At 36.0% G+C, this 23,446-nt stretch overlaps 1 protein-coding gene across 8 annotated transcripts in view; it reads right to left on the reverse strand.

Annotated features, from left to right (window-relative positions):
• LOC117407441 (zinc finger E-box-binding homeobox 2-like) overlaps nt 1-23,446 on the reverse strand; it is a 76,435-nt gene that overhangs the window by 35,657 nt on the left and 17,332 nt on the right. For 3 of the 8 annotated variants that reach the window (XM_059032371.1, XM_059032366.1, XM_059032369.1), the window contains exon 3: nt 8,346-8,411. The exons of 3 other annotated variants lie outside the window; for them this stretch is intronic. In XM_059032371.1, coding sequence (XP_058888354.1) covers nt 8,346-8,411 — 66 coding nt within the window. The remainder of the gene's footprint in view (nt 1-8,345; nt 8,412-23,446) is intronic. 2 more of the 8 variants (XM_059032367.1, XM_059032370.1) reach the window with 1 other exon arrangement.

Consider the following 23,446-nt stretch of genomic DNA (forward strand, 5'->3'; position numbering starts at 1 on the left):
GGGGCACTCTAAGGTGTGAAATGGCTTATCTGTTTTTTAAAGACAAATGATTCAGCAATACAGTTTTCTTGTAGGACTTGTAAGCACCTTAGCAACACCCATCACTAAACTTGTATACCCGATATTACAAATCGTTTCACAGTTTGAAAATTAAGCTCATAGAAATAACCTCTATGGGATTTACTTCTGTATATTCAAACATCAAAGCTGAACAGAAAAATAATTAATCTGTACACAGAAAATCCTGCACCATTAAGTGATTAAAATTATTTTCTGTACACTACTTGAAATAATTTATACACAAGGCCATATTTACTGCATTCTTTTTTTTTATATATATATATATAGAAAAGGGAATGTCCTAGTGATTTAAAAAAAATAAATCTTCAATTGGAGGTGCTGTTTGAAAACATTTTTTTTTCACTCCTCTGAAATTTAAGCAGCCAGTACATACAAACATTCTCAGAGAGAAGTCTGATTTTCTCAGGTTTAACTAAATAATGTATGCATACTTTCACTTTGGCATGATGAAGCAATTTTAGCCTTTACAGCCCACAAGTACTCAGGAGGGAAAAGGGTCTACTTCCTGCACGGTTAAATAATTCAAACATCCAGGTGGAAATTAGCTGAATATTCTCCTCCTCATAGACAAAGAAAGTCGGCTTTAGAATTTTTAATATTCCAAGAGAATCTCAATCAAAAGAAAAACCTTATTCCCCTGCTACTTCTGTATTCTGTACTGTATATATATATATACAGTATATATATATATATATATATATATATATATATATATATATATATTTAGAGAGAGAGAGAGAGAGAGAGAGAGAGAGAGAGAGAGAGAGAGAGAGAGAGAGAGAGAGAGTGAGGTCGGCACGGGTTGAAAATCCGGAACCGGGTACCCGTCGTGAAAAATACCCGGGTACCCGGATCTTTTTTGGGTAATGACTAAAAAAAAAAAATCAGATATATTAATGTTTAAAGTACATGATACATATTTAAATACTATATAGTACACATAAATTTAGTCCCATCACATCCAGAGACTTGTGTAACCCTTTGCAGTACTGGAAACATTAAATAATAATAATAACAATAATAATAATAATAATAATAATAATAATAATAATAATAATAATACACACATACAATTAGGTAAATATCTAATCAATCTTTAGAAAAGGCTCTTAGTTTAAGGTTTCAATGAACATTTCCAGACAAACAAAAATGTAAATGTCGCGATTAAACTAATAGCAAAGTACTGTACTGGTATGTGTCTGTCATTACAGCAACTGAAATTAAATGTTTAAAAAAACAAACATTTTGTACATAAGAAGGTAGCTAAATGGGGAAGGTTGCATTTTTTTCTGTTCCTATTGTCAGAATTAACTCAGTTGTTCAGTTGTGGGGTAAAAATGGCATTCTGAGTCAACGCCCTGCTGGCCTTGTGTCAGGTTTCAATATGTGCCACTGGGGAATTTACCTTCTCTCTCACAAATTTGTGATGACACGCTTAGGATAACTCACTGCCTGAACATTTTCAAGTTAAAATTGCCCGCAGAAAGAAACAATATTTACAGGAAGAGAACATATCATTTATTTGCCACTCAAAAACACGAGTGGAAGTGGTCTGAAGAACAAACACAAGTCTGTGTATCTTCCTGAGTGCAGATACCGTCGATAGTGCCACAAACACATGTAGGTCTTCAGGATTAGGCACTGGGGGTTTTAGGGACAAACAAGTGGCATCAGCCTGTACAACTAAAAGATGACTCAATTAAAGACCTGGTCATGATTGCCAAGTCCAGATTGTAAACTGAGTTCTGTTTTTTTTTACCTTCTATAGGTAACTGCACTCTAGTATTTCAAGCATTTGATTGAAGCTTGTGATAGAAGACAAACTTATTGCACCATTAAATGGGCTTACTAATGCTCAAGCAAACTCACCAATGCATCTGACTAAACAAGTTAGGTTTCACTGATTGTGCAGTCGATAAAAAAGGCACAACTAATTTAATTTAGACCCTTCTTTTAGACCCTTCTTTTAGACATTTTTAGGGAGTAAACTTTCTGTGCAAATCATACTCTATCCCTTGGTGGGCAGAATAAAAAATTATGTTGTAACAAAGTAATAAAAATCAGTAAGCAGAAAACCCCCACCTGTGCAATGGCCCAGTATTAAGTTTTATATATGTTGTAATAGTGCATATCAGTTTCCAACGCCCTTCCTACGCCAGCTATAATAGGGCCGACAACCACCTGGGGGACTGCTAGAGCAGCACGGTTCATCCCACGGACTTGTCCAGATGCCAGCTCCATTGCATCAGTGTCAGCTCTGCTCTAAGTACAACTGGACAAGGCCACCCCACAGCCTCCAAACACCTACTCAGCACAACAAATTTGCAAACTGCCTACGAACGTGTTAAAAACTTCACAGGCCCTGAGAGACTTGCCAGTATGTCTAATCTACTACGTTGTACAGCAAAAAAAAAAAAAATGAATTTGCCACTTCAAGGCTGGTGGTTTCACAGAAGAAAACCATTCACACCCCTCGTTTGATACCCCTCGTTTTGCAAACACTCACCGTGTGTTTGATATTATGCCTTATACATGCATACTGTATGAAACATACAGAAATGGTAGCATCAACCAGCTGATATAACTGGCCTAAATCACATTAGAACCCAGCCTGCAGTTCAAACACACAAATAGAAGTCTCTGGAGTATATATTCCGTAAATTGATTCATCTGTGCGCTAAAATTCAAATTAAATTCAACCACGTTAAAATGTATGTTTTCATTTTTTTTCTGGTACATACAGGCTTGAATCCAATTTGTACAAACTAGCGCCGAATGAAATCTTACGATCAGGGAACCAAGGTCACTCAAAAGTGTACCGCAGAGGACTGGCATTTCATGGTTTGTCCCAAGACACTCCAGTACAGATTGAGAGCCACTGTTTGTTCTCAATATGTTGAAATAGAACCTGTATCATACCAGGGCCTTCAACCTTCAATTAACACTTAAGCTCATTAACAGACTTTAAAATAAATAAAATGATCTCTTAAAGCTACAAAAACTGAGAAACAGAGACATTAACACATGAAGCACTTAGGTGGTTTAACACAGCAACACCAATGCACACACTAGCGTTCTTAAAGAAAATCTGCAAGAAAATAAAAACAAAAGCTGTCCAAAACATCAGACACACATAGTACTGTTTTAAAGACTGGTCTTTCTTTTAAAATGTAACTACATTTTTTTTTTAATGTAATGCAGCCCATAAGGGGCAGCACTCATTAGGCTTTTTTAGCTTTTATCAGAAGCACAAAAAAAAAGACTCAAGCATGATTTCTAATTACAGTCCCAAAAGGAGTGTACACTGCTCATTTTTTTTTCCTTGCGCAAAGAAGAATTTAAGGACAAGGGCAGGGATTTTTGAAATAAACATGACCCTCGTGAATTCTCTGAAGGAAAAGAGCCACCATTTGCTGTGAGTTTTAAAAGGCCGTAGAGAAAAGACCCTTCAGGATGACACCTCCCCTAACAAAAGGACAAGGAGCTTTATCTGTCTGAGATAGCACTCAGGCTACGGAAGTACCACTCACTGCCACTTAAAGCTGTACCACTCAATAGCATAAAAATAGAATAAAGTTGCGCCGTAAATGAGAAATTATAAGACAGACCAAGTGTTTTTATGTTGGAGGAAGGGTTGGGTGGGGGTGGTTCTAACATGCAGGGTAGTTTTCACAATCTTCCAAGGAAGAATTATGACACAGATAATAAATATACTCAACCTTATAAATATTTTAGCTTGGCTACTCCCTAGGCTTAATGTGCTGTACCGGCTCTAATTAAGCATGCATCTGATAGATGCCAGTACATAATGATGTACTGGTGTCTAGAGGAGTTGGCCAGAGAAAAAAAGACAAAGATTGCTTCTGTAAACAGCTATAATAATAATAATAATAATAATAATAATAATAATAATAATAATAATTATAATAATAATAATAATGTCCTTGCAAAGTCCATAGAGATTTTTTTTTCTATTGATCCAACCATCATTATTGTTATAATGTGCTTTGGTTGGTGATGTAGTGCATCTACCATCACAGCCTACAGTAGTGGTGTGATGTCATCAAGCAAATTATGTGATAATGCCTTGAAGCTCTTATTATTTCTCAAGTGGAAAATTTGGGAATAATTTAGAATGTTTTATTTTTTAAGAGCAATTAACCCTGTAATAGTATTTTAAGATAAATGTAGCCACATTTTTAGCATTTTTACTTTCTCTTTATGAGGTAAAATATACCAGCATATGTTAATTTTAAAGCAGCAGTATTATTTTAGTCCACCTTTTGCAGTAGTGAAACTATTTTCTACTGATGAGGTGCATTTTTATTTCATAGGACCTGCTTTGCCAAGCATTATTCATGCCTTTATACTGCGAGGGACTGTGCACCAAAAGTGGTTTGCAAAGTTTCTTCAGCTTTACTGTATTCTAGCAACAAAAAAATGAGGAAGTGAAAATAACCCCCCCTCTTTCAGAGAATAGTAGACCTGAGAACCTTTGTGGGAAGCCAGACTTGCAGACCATGGCTCACATGTCACTGTGGCCAATGGGTTAACTCAAGGGTCAATTCAAAACATTCCTGTTAAAAAAAACCTCTTTATTTAAAACAAAAATGTAAAAAATATAATTGCATTACGTTATTTTTCTTTGTGCCAACTCGGGGGAAAAAATACAATTATAATAAAAGGAAGTAAACTTTTCACATGTTTAACAGGATCTTGCAATGACTTGCAGAGTTAAAAGTACTTATACAAATACAAGAAATGACCATGGATTGTGTTTTAAAACTCTGGGGGAAAATTCAAATTTGAACCAAAAAGAATACTTCTGCTTGGTCCAAATTCTAAAAACTATTTAAATAGCCTGGTTTCTAATTTCTTGAATAAGAAAAAAAGAAGAAAAAAAACAATTACTGTACTTTCAATACTGGTATTTGGTATTTCCAAAGCCTTCCATAATATTAAAACCCTAGATTTTGATGCAGAATTATATTTATATTTGATTTATGTGCTAACCAGCGGATTGATGTAGATTAATAAATATAACTGTCATTTTGGCTTCATTCCATTCTCTTGGGACCACCTTGTGAGCCTCAGCAAACAGACCTGCAAATGCAGTGACCGCAATATACTACTAGGGAACACCAAAAAGGCCTCCTCAGGTATACAGATTGTATTAAATTACCATGCCATTGCATTATTGACAGGACAAAATGCCTCAAGTTTGTCGTTCTATCTTCGGCTGTGTACAGTGCTTCTGACAGATTTTTTTCTTACTCTGCAAACATCACCGTCAAGTGCCCATGAAACAACATAATGGAGCAATCATTATATTTACCTTTGATAAGGTAAGCTGTCAGAGAGATAAAGGCGAGATAAGATTTTGTTTGAAAAGCAAATATATACACAGCTCTCTAGAAATTTAATACAGCCATTTACCTAGCTAAAAGTGTGCAAGTAGTATAGTAGTATTATAAATGTATAATATATATCTTTTACAACAAATGAGCATAACTGGTGTCAAGTCTAGGGGTTTAATGTTACAATTTTAGTGTTTTACCAGGCTCTAACTGAAATGACTACCATAAAATCATTAAAACCAATATATTGAACAACACTGAAAATTAAAATAAAACATGAAAAGTAAGTTTAAATTTGGAATTTGTACACGTCCAAAAGGTATTAAGCTGACGGGAGAAACAAATTAAAATCCACCGGCGCGGAATATTCACAGTCACAAAAAAGGTATCTGCGATTGTCAATTTTATGTATTTACACTTACAGAATCAATTGTATTGTTTGTATAGTATAGTATAGTAAGCCAGATGTGTGTCTCCTCCATGTGACCTGAGACGGCCTGGAGCCCTATCTAGATAATTTCTCGCTCACATTCTACATCGTCGATCGCGGCAGCTTTCTGAGGTGAGAGAAACTGACAGCACTAACTCTCCAGGGCAGAACTTTCCAGTCAAGTGGATCAGCGGACTGAAAATCGCTTATGAATAGTCATTAGGCCTTCATTACAAACCCCTCACAACCCAGTTCTCTTTTCGCAACCAAATGCCTTTTGTCATCTTCACAAGGTGCATCATTTAATTGCCAATTGATTTTTTTTTTTTATATATGACAACATGTCACACAGCAAAATGCAGTCAACTTCCCTTAGGGGGAAACTCTTGTCTAGCTGGACTTCTGCATGTAGCATTTCAAAAAAGTTACGCCAGCTATTGGTCATACCATTTTTACCTATCACATCTATTCCCTCTCAGTTTACTGGGTTCTCCACTGAGGGAAAGACAATGGTTTAAAGACTCACAGGTCCTGAATCAATCTGTCTTCCTTTCTGCATGGGCATGTCTAATCTGCATTTATTCGTTTTTTTTTATCAGAACCATCCAAACAGCAGGACCACTTTGAGCCTTTAGGTTACCGAAATGTTACCTAGATATAACAAACTGCCAGGTATTTTAAAAAGTTAAACTATTAATGGGAATAACAAGGATAACATATTTACTTTAAAACTTTGTTGTTTTTTGCACTACTGTTTCTGAAAAAAAAATTCACTAGTTCCATCTCTTCCATGTTGTATAACATACAATACTTTTGTTTACTCTAGGACACACTACAGTACATGTTAAAGTTGTATGATTGTTGAGAAATACAGAGGAATGTCACTTTCTCTTCAATGACTAACATCGTCTACATCTGTCTAGATTTCTATATTAAAGAGTGTGACTGTGTCCCCTATTGTAATTACATATCAAAATCTACTAGGTAATCAGTCAGGTGCACCTTGCTGTCCTCACTCCTGGGGTATGAGTTTTGTGTCAGCTGGCAAAACATTATATAGCCCATATTTACAAAACAATTTCATCTGCCTCCCTGAATTGAGCCCGAGCTCGTTTATCTTTCCAATGTGGTAATCAGCACTGTTCCCCTTTGACACAAAACGCGGCCGATTATCAAGTCAGTACAGCCTTAATAAGCTGAATAATGAGGGAATTTCAGAAATGCACAAGCGCTATTATACCCCAACAATAAGACCCACAAGTGAGTAAACCAGTACAGGGCTGAAGGTAGGCGTTGGGATATAATGGAACCAGTGTTACAGTAATGCACTCCTTTGTGCAGCAGTGTAAATGCCCGTTTCTTTGCGTACACAGAACAGGCATTAAGCCAGTTGGAAATTTTCTAAGAATGTCAGTGTGGTGTTTTTCAGGGTTTTTTTTTTTTTTTCGGTGACTGGCAGTGATAGAAACTGGCACCAGTGTTATTGCTTGAAAGCAGACATTATCCTGTAAGATGTGCTGCAGGTGTGCCAGCCTGCAAACGTGCACTAATTACATATTTTACTGCCGAGTGACAATTAAGGTCACTGCAATAATTGCAGGTTTTTTAATCCCTCTGTAACAAGGGATGACAAGAGGAATGGTGTATTGTGCTCCAGTGTTATTTTTTTCCTTAAGAGCTCAGCTCTGGTATGTTTTAATTCACCACAATGACTTTTCTAGTAAAATAAAAGGTTCACAAAAGATACGACTATTGTGTATCACTGTGGTCTGTATGGCCAATAAAAATAAATTCTTTGCGGGAATAAAAAAAACTACAAGAGAAATGACACATGGATGAATAAACACTTAAAAAGGGGGTGTGGGGGACTTTCAACACATTTACTGGCTTTAACAAAGTTGTATGAAATTATCTATGTATAATCTTAACTGAGACTTTATTTTTTAATACATTTACTGCAACACTGTTTGGAACTAAAATGTGTGTTTATAAAATATACCACAATGTTCAACAGATTGATATTGGACATTAAAACTGCCTGTGTGTGCATTTTTTTGCAAACACTTCTGCTATTGCAACATCATGCAGGTGCAGAATTTAACAGTGCATAGTTTTTATACAGAAGAAATAAACTGCTCTTGTCAGACAGGCTCCCCTAGGGACTGACATCAACTAAGAGGTGCATCCAGTTCTGTTAACGTTTCGGATCACTTTTGGCTCAAATCAGCTCTACCCAGGTGCATCTTATTTAAGGGGTAAACTCCATGAATTCATCCGAAAAGCAGAGCCCAGGATTAGCTAGCTTCGATTTTTACCATGAAATCACAACAAATATTGGAAAGATGAGTTTCCATTCAATACTAGGTGCAGCATGCAAAGGGCACTGGGTAAAATGATTAACCTTTGGGGTTTTTTTTGGTGGAGTTTTGCTAATGAAAAAATTGGGCATGTGACATTTAATTGAAATCTTTACTTACGTTTGTCGGTCTTTCTGTGGGTAGTTCCCTGCGACACCCTACACAAACTGCCAACATTGACCCCTGCTGGGAAAGGTTGCAAGCTTCAGCACAGCTAGTTCAGTCAATCATTATTATAAGATGCCAGTGCTTTACAAAAACAAAACAAAAAAGATATTTCTATAGCATGGTAGAATCACTCATTGCCTAATACAGCATGTATTGTAAAATAGAAACCAAAGGGCAATGACCTACACAAGGCACACACAATGTTGCTCTGAGGGTAAACTGAATGCCCTGTTGAATATTTGCATCTATAAAAGCATCAAGGGAAAACATAACCTCAGTTGCAGATGACACGATGTAGTATGGCGTATGACATCAATGAATGTGTTAAACAACATGTATCATGACTTAATTGTCATACTATTGGACCTAATTATAGTCCTATCCCAACTGTAGTAAAGAAGCGGTTTTAAGCCTACCCTGCTGGATTCCTGTAGTTTTGTTACACGCTACCCCAGATACATGTCAAGTCGCTTGTGAAATCGTTGTGACAATTCAAAGTCACTGAACTGTCATTCACAGAGATTCAGCCTGTCCAGCAGCACATCAGAATGTGTTATTTGAAACTGTCTGCATTAAAGAAACACAATACATCAACAAAGGCTGTCTTCCCATTTTACAAATATACAGCTAGATGTAAAGTTCAGTACCGCAAAACAAACAGTCTGGACTAACTTTTTTAGACACAGATATCAGAAATAAAATGTGACTGAGTGAAATAAAATCCTTTGAGTTATAATTGGGTTCTATGGTTGATGAGGAACGGGCTTGTTAGAAAAAAATAGAGAAAAGGTCTGACATTTCCCTCCCGCAAATCGGAATAAATCTTCACAATGTTATAGTGGGTTTCCTTTCACACAGTTAGATTTGTAATAAATGTTCAGCCTTTGTTTCTAACTCAGTCCTCAAAAGGATGACATCAGCTTAAAAAACAATAAAGTGCCTGTAAAATTGTCTCAAGAGGGCTGTTATGTTAACTATGTTGCTGTTAAATTGAATTTTGTAAAAAAAAAAAAAAAAAAAAGAAAGAAAAAAAAGAACTATATATACAAACAAAATAGTGTTAGGTTATTAACTATTTCATCACTATAATTATGTCAAGCTTTTGGCATTGCCATGTGTGCACATTAAACTTCTGCCAAATTCCATCACTATGAAATACTCCACCCAAGGGAGGGAGTGCCGCTGAGGATCATGGAGTCTAAATAATTTGAAATATGCAGTACCCTTTTTCTTTTATCAGCACTTAAGTCCTGTAATATATCCACCATGCTACATACATAAGTGCAAAAAATAAGAGAAAGAATATGATGTGCAAAGAGATGTTTGCATTTTTAGTGTATGGCGCTCACAAGCATTTCTCCTGCATGTTGAAAGCCTTGACCTCAATTTACTGTAAAATACTTAATTCTTACAAACAGTAAAAATATTTTATTTTTTTTACTGATCTCTAATTGCTTTCCAAAGTAATTTCCATATATCAGACAAAAACAGATAGGAGGTAATTGTTCATTTAAAGGCACAGGACTTTAAGAAAAAGCTATGAGGATCAAATATCTTAGAGCAACAATGGGGTGTTCAGTCACAACCCTTTACTCCTTCAACAAGAGATATCCCAACCTCCCGGAGCAGTTACCAGGGCAGCACTGCAGAAAAAAAGATCACTGACATAAAAAAAGAACAAAACATGGGACAGAGGTAGTTATTGTTATGCAGACTCTTTTCCTCTCCTCTCTGGCTTTTCCACTTCCACAGAAAAGTTTTATTATTCAGCTGCCTAAAATGGAGTGACATTACTGGTAAAAAAAAAAAAAAAAAAAAAAAAGGAACTACACTTCCTGTTTGCAGTTCTGAAGCTGATAATATGTACAGTGTGTGTCTTTTAACACTTTTTAGAGTACTCTTTTACATGAAACCCAGGCTGCATACAATTCTGCCACGCTATCTCCTGCACTAAATTACCAAACAAGACATTGAAAGCCAGCAGTTACAAAAGGCTTTACTTCTAGCTGGTCTCAAAGCATAACAAAGGTAGCCCACTTAGCAGCTACTAGTCATGTTTATCAATTCAACAATAACAAACAAACATGGTGCACTACCAGAAGTTTATATCAAATGTTGATAACAGAACTAAAACCCAAACCTCCACACTGTACCCTGGGTTTTATTGACAATTTTTTTTAGTACAGACCAAATTCACAATTTACATCTTCTGAATACGTTTTATATTCTGACTTATTGCACTGTCGTACTGCAATTAAGTTTTCCCATATTTGCCCTCCTCCTGCAAGCACTGACCCACCCTGAGACAGCATCACGATGAAGTCGTGTGTTATTTCAGCTGGGAGCCCGATTAAAAGCACCGGGATGAGACTGATTGATTAAGACCAGATGGGCAGCCACACATAGGTGCGACAAAAATAGAAACACATTACAGACATTCCTGGCATTGTCCTCCTGTGGTCAGAGGAGGTGGGCAGACCCCCAGTCTACCTTATCAACCTCCTGGAGAGTTCTGGAATAAGAAAACGCTAAGGCTGAAACATCCCTCTTTTTACCTCTACATCACTTTCAGGTAGTGATGTAGATTCTATAGTTATAGGAGGCTGTGTGGTCCAGTGGTTAAAGAAAGGGGCTTGTAACCAAAAGGTCCCCAGTTCAAATCCCACCTCAGCCACTGACTCATTGTGTGACCCTGAGCAAGTCACTTAACCTCCTTGTGCTCTGTCTTTCGGGTGAGACATAATTGTAAGTGACTTTGCAGCTGATGCATAGTTCACACACCCTAGTCTCTGTAAGTTGCCTTGGATAAAGGCGTCTGCTAAATAAACAAATAATAATAATAATAGTTAAAGAAGACTCAGAAAATTACATTTTTATGAAGAGTGTATATAACAATTAAAGGGTTACGAGTGTGAATATCGTCCAATACTTTGCAGACTCCCTACCCAGGAATGTCAAAGCAACTGTAGGTGGTGGGCCAACCTAATATGAGCGATAATATTTTGGCAGGGTAATGTAAATTAATTGATTTTGATATACAGCACATACAGTGTATAGATACACAATGGCGACACATGCACAGGAGAGCACTTCTTTACTTCTATAATTGTATGCCCTTCACATCCCCAGAAGAGCACCACTTAAGGTGTACTCTCTAAACAGATTGTTATACTGATCCCACAAGACTATTTTAGTAAGCAAGAGCCTAATTTAGATATTGGCTTATCTTATTGTTGAGTGTCATCTGGTTCAAAACCCAGAGTAAATCTCTCTCAGTCTAGACTAAATTCTCCACAGCCCAAGCTAATTTATCTGTATCCAAAAAAGTAAATACAACTCTAATGAAAAGCTATGGAATTTGACACATGCCATGTCGTTGAAGCAATAATAAACTGTGGCTGTTTTTTGTTTTGTTTTTTTGTTTGTTCGTTTGATCAATTAAGTTTTAAAATGTATTCATGGCTACAATTATTATTATTTATCAATATTAAAAAAGGATTAAAAAAGTTCTAGGGGAGGGTGGTTCCATACAACTAAAGTCCCTCAGGCTCCTTTCTGTTTCCCTCCCCCAAGTTGTTCATGTTCTCCCCAGCATGAAGTTTTATTCAATGCTCTCACTGTGGCCTTAAACAGTTACCTTCTCGTTATAAATCCTCTCCGGTTTCACCTCCAAGTGTCTGTCTCCTGATCTCTGACTGGCATCCCTAGTAGCTACATCCAAATCCTGCCTGCGGGGCACTGATGAACTGAAGCCTCCTGCCCTTGCCATGTCAGGCCCCGTTTAAAATAGATTTTTCACTTTTTTTTTTTTTTCACTATATCTTTTCTTTACAGTATTCACAGTAACAGCCTGTTTTTTAACTTTCTGTTTCTTGACTTCAACGCTGTAATATTCCAATAAACTTAGTTATTATTTTTTAAATTTCTTAACCAAGGATATAAAAGCAACCTCTCACTTCAACACTTAAACTTTTGTTGATGTGTATCCTTGAGTTTGTGAGTACAGACCAACTTATATAAAACATGTTAAATTTTGTGCTGGACCAATCTGGCCAATGGTGTAAGTGAGATATCAGTTTAGTCACAGCTTATCTCTGTTTTATCACCTCAACAGCAGGTTTCTAAAATAGTCCAGTCTATTTTAGTTCTTGTGACCAAGGTGTATAACTGACAAGTTGAAGATCACTACGCTATGATAAATGTACATTTTCCTCCTAATTTAACCCCTTAGAATCTGTATCATTTTACATTTTAGGAGTTTTAATAAAATAAAATACAGTTGCAAGTTTTCACCCAAGGGCATGATTCAATGTATTTTTTGGACATAACTATAAATCATAAAGGATATTGCACACTATGAAGACAACTTGACAGGTTTTTGCTATACTTGTAAACTGGGTGTAAACATTTCTTTGAAAAATGCTGTAGCACCTTGTTTCGGTGTGCTATGTTTTCAAATCCAGTCATAGCAATTCCAAATAGCTTTTTTCAAGATCAATTACTAAACCTTAAGGGGCCTGTAATGGATTTCTGGAATACTTCACACACCATTTTAAACAGCTGTTTGTGTTTCTTGTCATTTGAATGGGAATGTGTACAATTTATTCATTATAAGCTTTGTTTTCCATCAATTGATTTGGAAAGAATCCCACACCTGTGGCTGTAAATTTGGGTTTTCTCCAGTGTATCAAAACTGGGCTTTGGATTTCTCTGAGACAGCAGGCCCTTCACGTTTGACAAATGCAGCTCACATTGAGTGAGGGAGAGCTAAAGTCCAAACTAAACCTGAATTACATTTACTTCTTGCAGGCCAAAACATCTTTTCTAGACAAATCAATCATCTTCTCATTTCTGTAAAACATTAAACTACACACATACCAATTCTAGAACATAAGTATCAATTCTGAAAGGTGAATTATTTTTACACAGATCTGAGTGTCCACATATTTGCCTCTGCTGGTTTTATGCAATGTCTTATTCAAGACCTTCAAATATAGACTCTTACCTCCATATTATTTTTGACTTTCTCATTACATGTTACATTTTAAGAATCATTACAGGACCTCCAGGGAATGTTTTCAGTGTTCTGCAATGCTGGTTTGAACTCTCCCCCATACAGAAATATTCATTTCAATATATTTACTTCTATGAATACATTTTTGTGTACAGGATAATAATAAATATCACTGAAGTCTGCTACAGAATGCAAGCATAGCCACATGATGGTAGTTGGAAGCTCCACAGAACATTAGAAAGGGAAATTGGACTCAGCAGGAAGAAAAATTATTGTGTTACCCCAGGTGAAAAATATTGTTGCTTTGCTTAAAAGTGCATGCAAGGCAAGCTGCTTTATTAGAATGTTTAAATATTAATTCCTCTGCTGGGTAGTAAAGATGATCAAGCAGTTCCTTTCTAAAAGCCATAGTAATGATTCACAGAAACTTCTTTTTGTTTCTTTCTGCTACTGTATTACATTTGGCTGTGTGGTCCAGTGGTTAAAGAAAAGGGCTTGTAACCAGGAGGTCCCCGGTTCAAATCCCACCTCAGCCACTGACTCATTGTGTGACCCTGAGCAAGTCACTTAACCTCCTTATGCTCCGTCTTTCGGATGAGACGTAGTTGTAAGTGACACTGCAGCTGATGTAGTTCACACACAGTTGTAATTGACGTAGTTGTAAGTGACTCTGCAGCTGATGTAGTTCTCTGTAAGTTGCCTTGGTTAAAGGTGTCTGCTAAATAAACAAATAATAATAATAATAAAAATAATAATTTGTTTAATATCTTAAAATCCAGTAGGTTCTTTAAAAAAAAAAAAAAAACTAACAAAACGATAACAAATAGAACCTGGGCATAATATAAATCATATATTATTATGATATATATATATATGATCTGTTGAAGCTACATGTTCATATATTAAAACTCCTCTTTGCATTTCTTTTCCTGTTAAAGGAACACTGTATGCTGTTACCTTATGGTTAGTATCAATGCCAATAAATGTTATAACAGATTCTACTCGGTTAACTTTGTAAACTACAACAGCATTGGAAAACAGGTAATTTTATAGTTAATTATATTAGCTCCCACAGTTTTATGAAATACATGTATTAGCAACAATACAGGGGACCCTTGAAACATAGTCAGTGGCAGTTTAAGCAATTAATACGACAGGAATCTCTTTCAGACATCTATCCTTAAAGCTTTTCGGTCTCTTTAGCCAACGAGAATTAACTAACAACTTTGAATGAACAAAGACAGATGTTATTTTAACAGGTCTTTTTCTAGTGCACAGGTTAAGTGAAAGAAATGTCTGTTTTTGTAAGCTAAGGTAGAGTTGTTTCTTTTAAGAGGGGATTCAAATTCCAGGATCAAGAACACTTTGGGAATCTTAACAGCAACATAAAAGGAGAAATAAAGAGAAAGAGAGCACAAGAGCAAGAGAGTTGAGGCTCTTACTCTTCATTCTGTCACTCATGGTTGCACTGCCAGTATTTTCCACCTGAGACAGATCACAACGCATGTTCGAATCACTCATGCACAAGAAGCAATGCACAAGTTCAGTGTAAAGCCACCTTAAAAGCTCATCAGATGCATACTTTTCTTGTACGAAATACCTTATTCATGACGGAGCAGCCGAGGCCTAGGTAATTACTTGAATCAAGGTGGCCTCGGAAATGTTTAAATCTACAAGGACGCAGAGAGCATGAATAATGCAAAATAATTTGCATCTAAATTTTTTAAGTGTTCTTTATTCAAAAACTAAAATGCAGCTCCGATTAAAGTTTGATGAGTGAAAGCTGAGAGCTCCGTGCTTGCTATGAAAAGCTGCTTATTTGTAGAAATTATTTAAAATAGTGATAATGGGAAACAGAGGTACAAAGTATAATAATAATAATTAAATAAAAGCCAACTTTAAATGTGCATCATGCCAATAATTGTTAAACACCATACCACACAGTGTACACTGTAACTTGAAACAAATTTAAAATTTCCAAAGACTGCAATTGCTAAGGTAAAATGGCACAACACCAATACGGAAATTGTCAAAATTGGGGCAAAATAGAAATTTAGATTTCAATTTCCACAAAAAACGAATACTGATGAAACATGACGAATGTCATAGCCTCAGTGAGTTAAATCCCATTAGTTCTTGAGTGCTCTAATAAAATACCCTAATAAAATGTATCTAAAGCAGACAATGTCCATGGTTAAGATTTACATCCTTTACCTCTGCCTCAATAACAAATATGATAAACATTTTACCTTCAGTGTACTACACACAGAGCAATATCATAATTCAGTTTGCATTGCCTTGCTATTCATTTAGATAATTTTGTGGTGTTCATTTAATCAGAACATCCATTTAATTGATAACATTTAGCAAATTTCACCAAATCAAACGCCCCAACACGTTATTTAGGTGAAAGAAAAAAAAGCATAGAAAAAATAGTTTTAAGTTACAAGGCTTCATAACAGATTTGTGAACATTTACCATAAGCCAGTATTGACCACTTTTCAATTATGTGTTATTTTTTTCTCAAACAACTCTGTTTACTACACTGTACAATGAAAAGTATCTACTTCACTTTTATTTAGCTTAGACAAGAGAAATTTTTTTAGCTCAGTGTAACAAAGAAGTCTCCTGAAACAGACCCCTGCCCAGTGGGTCACCTATCTATATAACAGGGCTCCTTTTCCCACACGAACCTCAGGCCTCATTTGCATCAGGACTCTGTTGTGACAATTATTTTCAGGTGAGCTGGTTTCTATGAGACCAGCCCAAGATGCAGCAGAAGCTCTGGGCCTCCCTGATCCTGTCCCTAATTGCGACTGACTGGCACCAGACACAATCGCCCTCTTGATTCAACAAATTGTCCTCGGAGTAGCCTGTTGTGACCTCGCGCTGTGCAAATAATCTCACAGCAGCTGGCCGAGGTAAACAAGGAATAATCTGAATTCAGGGAGAACATGATGGAAGCTTTCCGTTTTTTTTTTTCTTTTTTCTTCAAACTGCAGCAAGGGGTAAACAAAAAGTCAAAGAGAAAGAAAATCTATCAATTCTTTCAATTTATTTTGGCAATTATATTAGATAAAACCCAAATCAATTAAAAAGTCCTATACCTACGTATCTGACATTATAAGATCACATTTTAGATCACATTCTAAAAACAAATATAGATACTAGTGTTTATATGAGTTCAATAAAATGGCAAATTAAACTGAAGTTCTGTTTGAGAATAATGTCATCCTGTATTGAGTGCAGTAAAGGAAAATGTTACCACTTACAACTTTCTCTACTGAAATGGGTGTTGTACAGTACCTCCACCCAAACCCTCAAACTGGACTTTCGCAAGCCCAGTAAAATTTCAGTCTACACTCAGACTTAACTGTTAAACTGTGGGGAACCACACACAAAAAAAAGAAGTGTAAACATTTTACATTTGTCAGGTACTGTAGAGGGCAGCATGTTTATTTTAATCTGTAATCTTTATGTTCAAAGGGGCTTTGCATTTATTTTAATTGCATTTTTACTCAAATAATAATATGAGCAGAAATAGCTGTATCTGTAATGTAATTGCCAGCATCTGGATGCTTTCCCTCCAAGCTTCTGGAACAGTGTCAATGCTCAGTGTTCACAGAAATGTGTAATTATCATGTATCCGAATGGGAGGGTGTAATTCCAGCGCTGATTAAAGGGGACAGAGTGTAAGTGAAGTTTTGCCTGCAAATTTACAAGTGTTTACAGAAAGGCATACCTTTCAGTGTACAATCTCTTTATACACCATGGTACTGGTCTGGTATATCTAAATAAAACTAGATAATATAGTAGTTAGTTCTGATACACTGCAAGCACAGATTTATCCACACAAACCTCTGGTACACCTTTACTATAATTCATAGCAACCAAGGTTTGTATTACTTGGGATTTCCAAAAACTCCTCAGGAGTTTTCCAATGTACCAGTAGGATTTGGTTTTCTGTCAACCTTAGAGGAAGGTTTGTGACTGGCAGGGAAGTAGGGTGGGGGTGTTGGGGCACAAGGTTGTGAAGCCCCCCCCCCCCCCCCACTTACTGGTGTTCCTACACATTTCTGACCTGAAATTTGTACTTCTTGTAACCCACCTCCCCCTCCATGACACACACATTTTTCACTGCTGTTGTATAAATAAGTATTCAAGGACCCTGAACTTGACATTTCTTGTACGCTATGATCTCTGTGAGTTTTAGCTCTATTATAAAAGCAAACACAAGTCAGCAAGAAAAAATCAACAATCATACCTTTCTAGACAGGCAAACTTTTCTTCTTTATTACCTCTTTTTACTACATATCTTCAAAACTCCCTTTTCCTTACTTTGTGCATCAGCTTTATTTCTGTAGATTCACCTTTGATAACATCTCTTTGAACGCATGAGAAATACGTTTTGAGTTGACAAGGAAGTGATGTATATCGCAGGCAGACACACTTACAGTGGATCTAGCTTATAAACAATATACAAAAGCTAAAGGCAGTGATGGAGTAGAAAAAAGGTTGACTAATAATATTTTATAGATAACATTCAAATAGTGTTCAGAGTGGTCAAAAGAACGTTCTTCAAAGTTTCTGTGCACTATTTGTATTATTAATTTCTTAGCAGACGCCCTTATCCAGGGCGACTTACAATTATTACAAGATATCACATTATTTTTTACATACAATTACCCATTTATACAGTTTTTTTTTTTTTACTAGAGCAATGTAGGTAAAGTACCTTGCTCAAGGGTACAGCAGCATTGTCCCCACCGGGGATTGAACCCACGACCCTCCGGTCAAGAGTCCAGAGCCCTAACCACTACTCCACTAAGACACAAAATGTATTTGCGATGATGATGAGTTTTTGGAAAGATTTATGGGGGTCACACATAAACTCTTTTCACGATGTAAAAGCAATTCCATATTTCAAAGTTTCTATTTAAAAACTTAATATGTCTGAAGCTCATGTATATCAATTATTGACTGTCTTTGGTAAAAAGTAATTTCACAAGATAACCAATAAAGTGTGTACAGATTTTACCACAATACACAAAAATAGTATTAAGTGTACAATGAAGTAGATTGGGTATTTTCCAGTGGACTCAGATGCCTAAAATATTTTAACCAGTAAGTAATAAGAAGCACTACTTGATTTATTCATAGTGTACAACTGGTGTTAAAATATGCAAGCCAAGTTCTGCCTCACAAAAATTATAATCTTTACTCCATCTTGCGAAATTAACAAAAAAACCTGTATCAGCAGAATAACTCCCCTCCACTTTATTTCATTTATAAATTACAAGAATGATGCTATTATATATTATTAATTTCTGCTGTTCTCTGGCTCAGCTTCGGTGGCGAGCTGCGGATGTCGGAGCAGTGTAATTATGTTCTAGCCGGGCAGCCATCCGTTTCCTTTCAAAAATGTACAGGATTCTTAATCACGTTGCTCATTTGGGTGCGCAGTAGCGAGGATGGTGAAACACAAACAGGGCACGTCTGTTTACACAGGAACACCTGCTTAGCATTGATAGCAGATGTCAGTCAGTGAACAGAACAAAAAAAGAAGGAAAATGGAATTAAAAATGCAAGCATCACCAAGTTCTTATTATTTACTTACTAAAAAATGAACTACTGTAATGTTAAGAATGTATAGTCAATATCAACGATTCACAATGCTTGTACATGTTTATACTTCCATAAAAATGAAATCAAGCAGAGGGGTTTATTGTTGTGTCTTTGGGCCAATCAGTACTGTGATGCTAAATCTGCTCACTAACAAATGGTCAAAGGAACAAATCGAACAATAACCAAGCACCAATGACCTCTTTTCAGGTCACTTTATATGACTAACACTTTGAATACCCATTCCCACCCCCAAGTAGCAAACAGAGCTTGCTGTAGAACATTTCCATTGTATCCGTAGATAAATTAAAAAAGGACACTGTGCCTTTAAAGCCCAGCTGGCCTGGAGATGTAATAAAATTGACATATTGATTCCTTTGAATTTACGAATGCCTGTTTCATAAACTCCATTTCCAAAGCTTAGGCCTCTTTAGAGCGATGTCATTTTTTTCCCAAATGGATCAATTATGTGCCCACGTAATCCTGTTACCTGTGAAATCCATGCATACTTTTCCCATTTGCAGCAGTTCCCAGGCGGACAGGCTCACATTATGTGTGCATAAACAAACTAGGGTCTCACTGATATTAGGGATTGTTTTCTTATTCACTCTTATAAACTGAAGAAAACGTCACTCCCCAAGGGCTTATAATAAGTAACCTATTAGCTTAATATATATTCGGCACCAATGGTTTGGAAGCAATGTGGACTGCCAAATGCAGAATATATACAGATAAATCCTAATTAACTGGTCTTTTTAATATATATTGCACAAAATTGAGAAAGTAATTTGCTCTTATGTATATGACCTTTTGTTACCCCCTATCCTCAACCCCCTGTTTGTCCACCCCCTTAAATAAATCTGACAACATCTTGATAGTAGAATTCTCTTCAGGTCTCAAGGTAGCCATTGTTCTACAAACTGTGTAACACTGACTGGCAGAAGAAAAAGGAAAAAAGGAGACTAACAGACACAATATAGCATTTCTGATAAAGCTAAATGGACAGTGTTATTTTAATGTACTATATATATATATATATATGATGTGATTTTCTGTATACAACAATGCTCGCTTAAAAATAGATTTTCCGCTGTAGATATAGGCCTGTGAGTTAAATTCAGTTTTGATTTTCACTTCCAGACTAGTCAAATATATAGTCCACTATACCTAGATGAGAAAAATATAAAATATATATAAATAATGTCCTTGCTTTATGCTACTGACTTCAAACAACACTGAAATACATCCAGGTAGGCTTAATACGGTGTCTCTCCGTCTCTGTAAGCAGTGCAAATCTGTTTTGCTATCTTACATTCTGGCAAAAACTCCACGATCTTATTTTCCACACTCCAGTGGGTAACGAGCAGTTCAGTTACACTACACTTGCACTGTACAATCTGTCTTGTGAAGGTTCACAAAATTCTGAAATAACTTGTCAGATGCCGCTTGACCTGTTCACTAGAGTGTCTAAAAAAATACAAAAATACAAAAATAAATAAAGGGATAGGCTGGCAATGAAATACAAAAAACATAGAAGAGAAGCTGCTCGCTCCGTGCTTTAAGAGCTCAACAATCAGCTCAGCGCACCCCTGCTATTGTGCGCAAGAGGCTTTAAAAATAAATGGCTGCATGTTAACCACATTTGACATGCTGTACAAAAGCAGCCACCTTGGGTCCCACGACGCAGCCAAACACAAAATACAACAAACAATCACAGCAAGGATGTCAAACATGAAGAAAAGCACAACAATTTGTCACATAGCTGTAAAAGTTTGGAGCTTTGTGGCTGTCCGGACTGGTGTGTAGGGGGGTGTTGGTTGGGGGTTGTTGCTGAGCTAATGCTTACTAAGAGAAAATAAGGTATATGTTTAAATACTGAGTGTCCGTGTACGGTGGCCATACTTTCTTATTACAAATTATTACAGAAGTCTAGTTTAAATACTGTATATAAAATTGTGAGAATTTGTGATTTATTCTGCCACCACATTTACACTCCACTGTCTCACTCATTTCACTAAACTCATGCTGTCTGACTTCCAGCGCTGTGCTAACAAAGATGGACAGTGGCTCCCTGTCTTACACCTAGTTTTATTAAATTTATCCAACAAATAAACACACGCAGATTAAAAGTAGACAGTGTAAAACTATGCTTGTATCAACTTTCAAATATAATAAGGCCTACTAAGAATAATACCTACCTAAATAAGAAAACCTTTCCTTTATCATTCTGCCAAGCAGGAATATTGAATCTTGCAGAGTCTAAACCACTTTTTTAGTTTCGTTGGAGCGTCTATAATAAGAATGTGAACTTGTACAACTAAGCAAAGTTAAGATCTGACAGTGGTTATGCAGTGTAGAATATATGCATGACTTGTAAATTCTTGAAATAAAAGATATACAGGGGAACATTTTAGCACTGCCCTGTTAAATTAAGTGGGTGCAGACCCAAGTGATCTAATCATACCTTGTACTTTGAGGTAGCTTAGCATTACTAAGGTTATCAGTACAAGTTTTACATAGATGATCACTTTATGTAATAAACATCTATATTGTCTTTCCTTTTAAAAATTAATTAAATGCTGTTTACCCTTCTAGGTGCATGGCAGTATACCACAGAAAAATCAAAGTGTAGTAAAACACAGTATGCATAGTGAACACATGGTAAAACACACAAGGATGGTGCATCACAAATACGTATGATAAAGCATGGTAAACCACGGTAAAGTGCAGTAGATGTAAAGTATTACCATGAGAAAAGCTACAGAAACTTCAAACATTCTGTTCACATTTACTGTGGTAAATGTTAATGGGGGTAACTGCACCATATATGGCGATCAAGACAGTTAATAGAAGACTTGATAAAACTAGTATTGCATAGCACTCTGGTGCACAAGCTCGAGACAGAATAGGTTAAACAGAGCTGGCTGCAATTACTAATGCAGACAATATAATCTTCATATGGAATTACTAATCCCATGTTATCACTGATATAAAAAATACTTTTATTTCTTTTCTTTAACATATGTACCATGTCTGTTGGTATTAAAAAGTCAGGCATGTGTTACACAGGATCTGTGCTTCCTCCATTTGTTTTAATATTTTCCAAAAAAAAAAAAAATAAATAAAAAAGGACAGCAAAAACATGGACTGATTCTCAGTATTTTGCAAACATTTTTACCTGCATGCTGAGAATGCAAAGAATAGGCAGGAAGGCAACTGCACATTTGCACAACCTCCACTGTGTTCGTTTATAAATTACCTCATCAGCGACTGAAATTAACACCGATTCGTACAGGCAATTTCTCAATTTCCAATGCTAATTACGTTTTTTTTTTTTTCTCTTTACTTTTAAATTCTGTACCACCTGTTTTGGGAAGACATTTTAGGCAGTGCGACCGCATTTAATCACAATTTTAATTAACCGCCCTGTAGATGTGAAAAAGAAGCAATTATAATGTAGATGAATGATGATTTTTCCACATTAAATTGTTTTGTTTCCCCGTTATGTTGATTGCATAAATACAGGCACAGTGCAATTTTTATCTATTGTAATTTTGTAATTGTTTTTGCTAAAACCAGTTTGGGAATGAATGACTTCATCTGTTTACAGATTGTTTTAATACTGTTAACCCTGTAATTTCTTTGCATCTGTGCACTGAAGACTGGTGTGCTTCAGGAAACAAACAACGTCATTATACTCCAGTATAATGTTTTGAGAAGAATCAGGTAGTTTAATGCAACCTCCTAAATTACATTTATTTTAGATTTTCATTTTTTATTTGGATGTTTATTCAAGGAAATTGAAACACCTTCACTAAAAGTGTTACTCAGTAAACAAGGCTAGATAATCCAATAGTAAATATATACTGAATATTTATATTTGGAGGTCAACCAACACTACGAGTATCAGTTAGTACTTTTATTTACTGGTTTCTATTGGCAGTGCCAGTGTTTCACAGCCATCAAATTGCTTCAGCAGGACCAATTGTGATGTTATCTGGTTTGTTCCACATATTCTTTATATTAAACCAGATCAGTTCAACAGTGGTGTGTAAAGAAAGGATCTTACTTTCATTTCTAGGTCTGTTACGCTGTATAATGCAAAGATGTACATTTTCTGTGTGTCATTGACAATGACTAAGATATAAATGAACAAGCCGTGTTGCTGTGCAATGTGTGGGTACTCCCCACGTATTTTTATTTTATTGTATTTTTTTTTATCTCACGTTCATTTTTTATCTTCTATGGTCGACTTTATAATATTCCTTCCTTTCCAATTTTGAAACTTTTTTTTAACAATTAAAGAAAAGGAAAGTCACCCGCATCCCACCCTTGTTTTACAATTCAAAGTATTGCTCATAAATTGAATAACAGATTGGATACTACTGAAACTGAGTCATCATCTGTACAAGCCAAT

Source organism: Acipenser ruthenus, chromosome 10 (genome assembly GCF_902713425.1).
Source record: "Acipenser ruthenus chromosome 10, fAciRut3.2 maternal haplotype, whole genome shotgun sequence".
Classification (NCBI taxonomy): Eukaryota; Metazoa; Chordata; class Actinopteri; order Acipenseriformes; family Acipenseridae; genus Acipenser; species Acipenser ruthenus.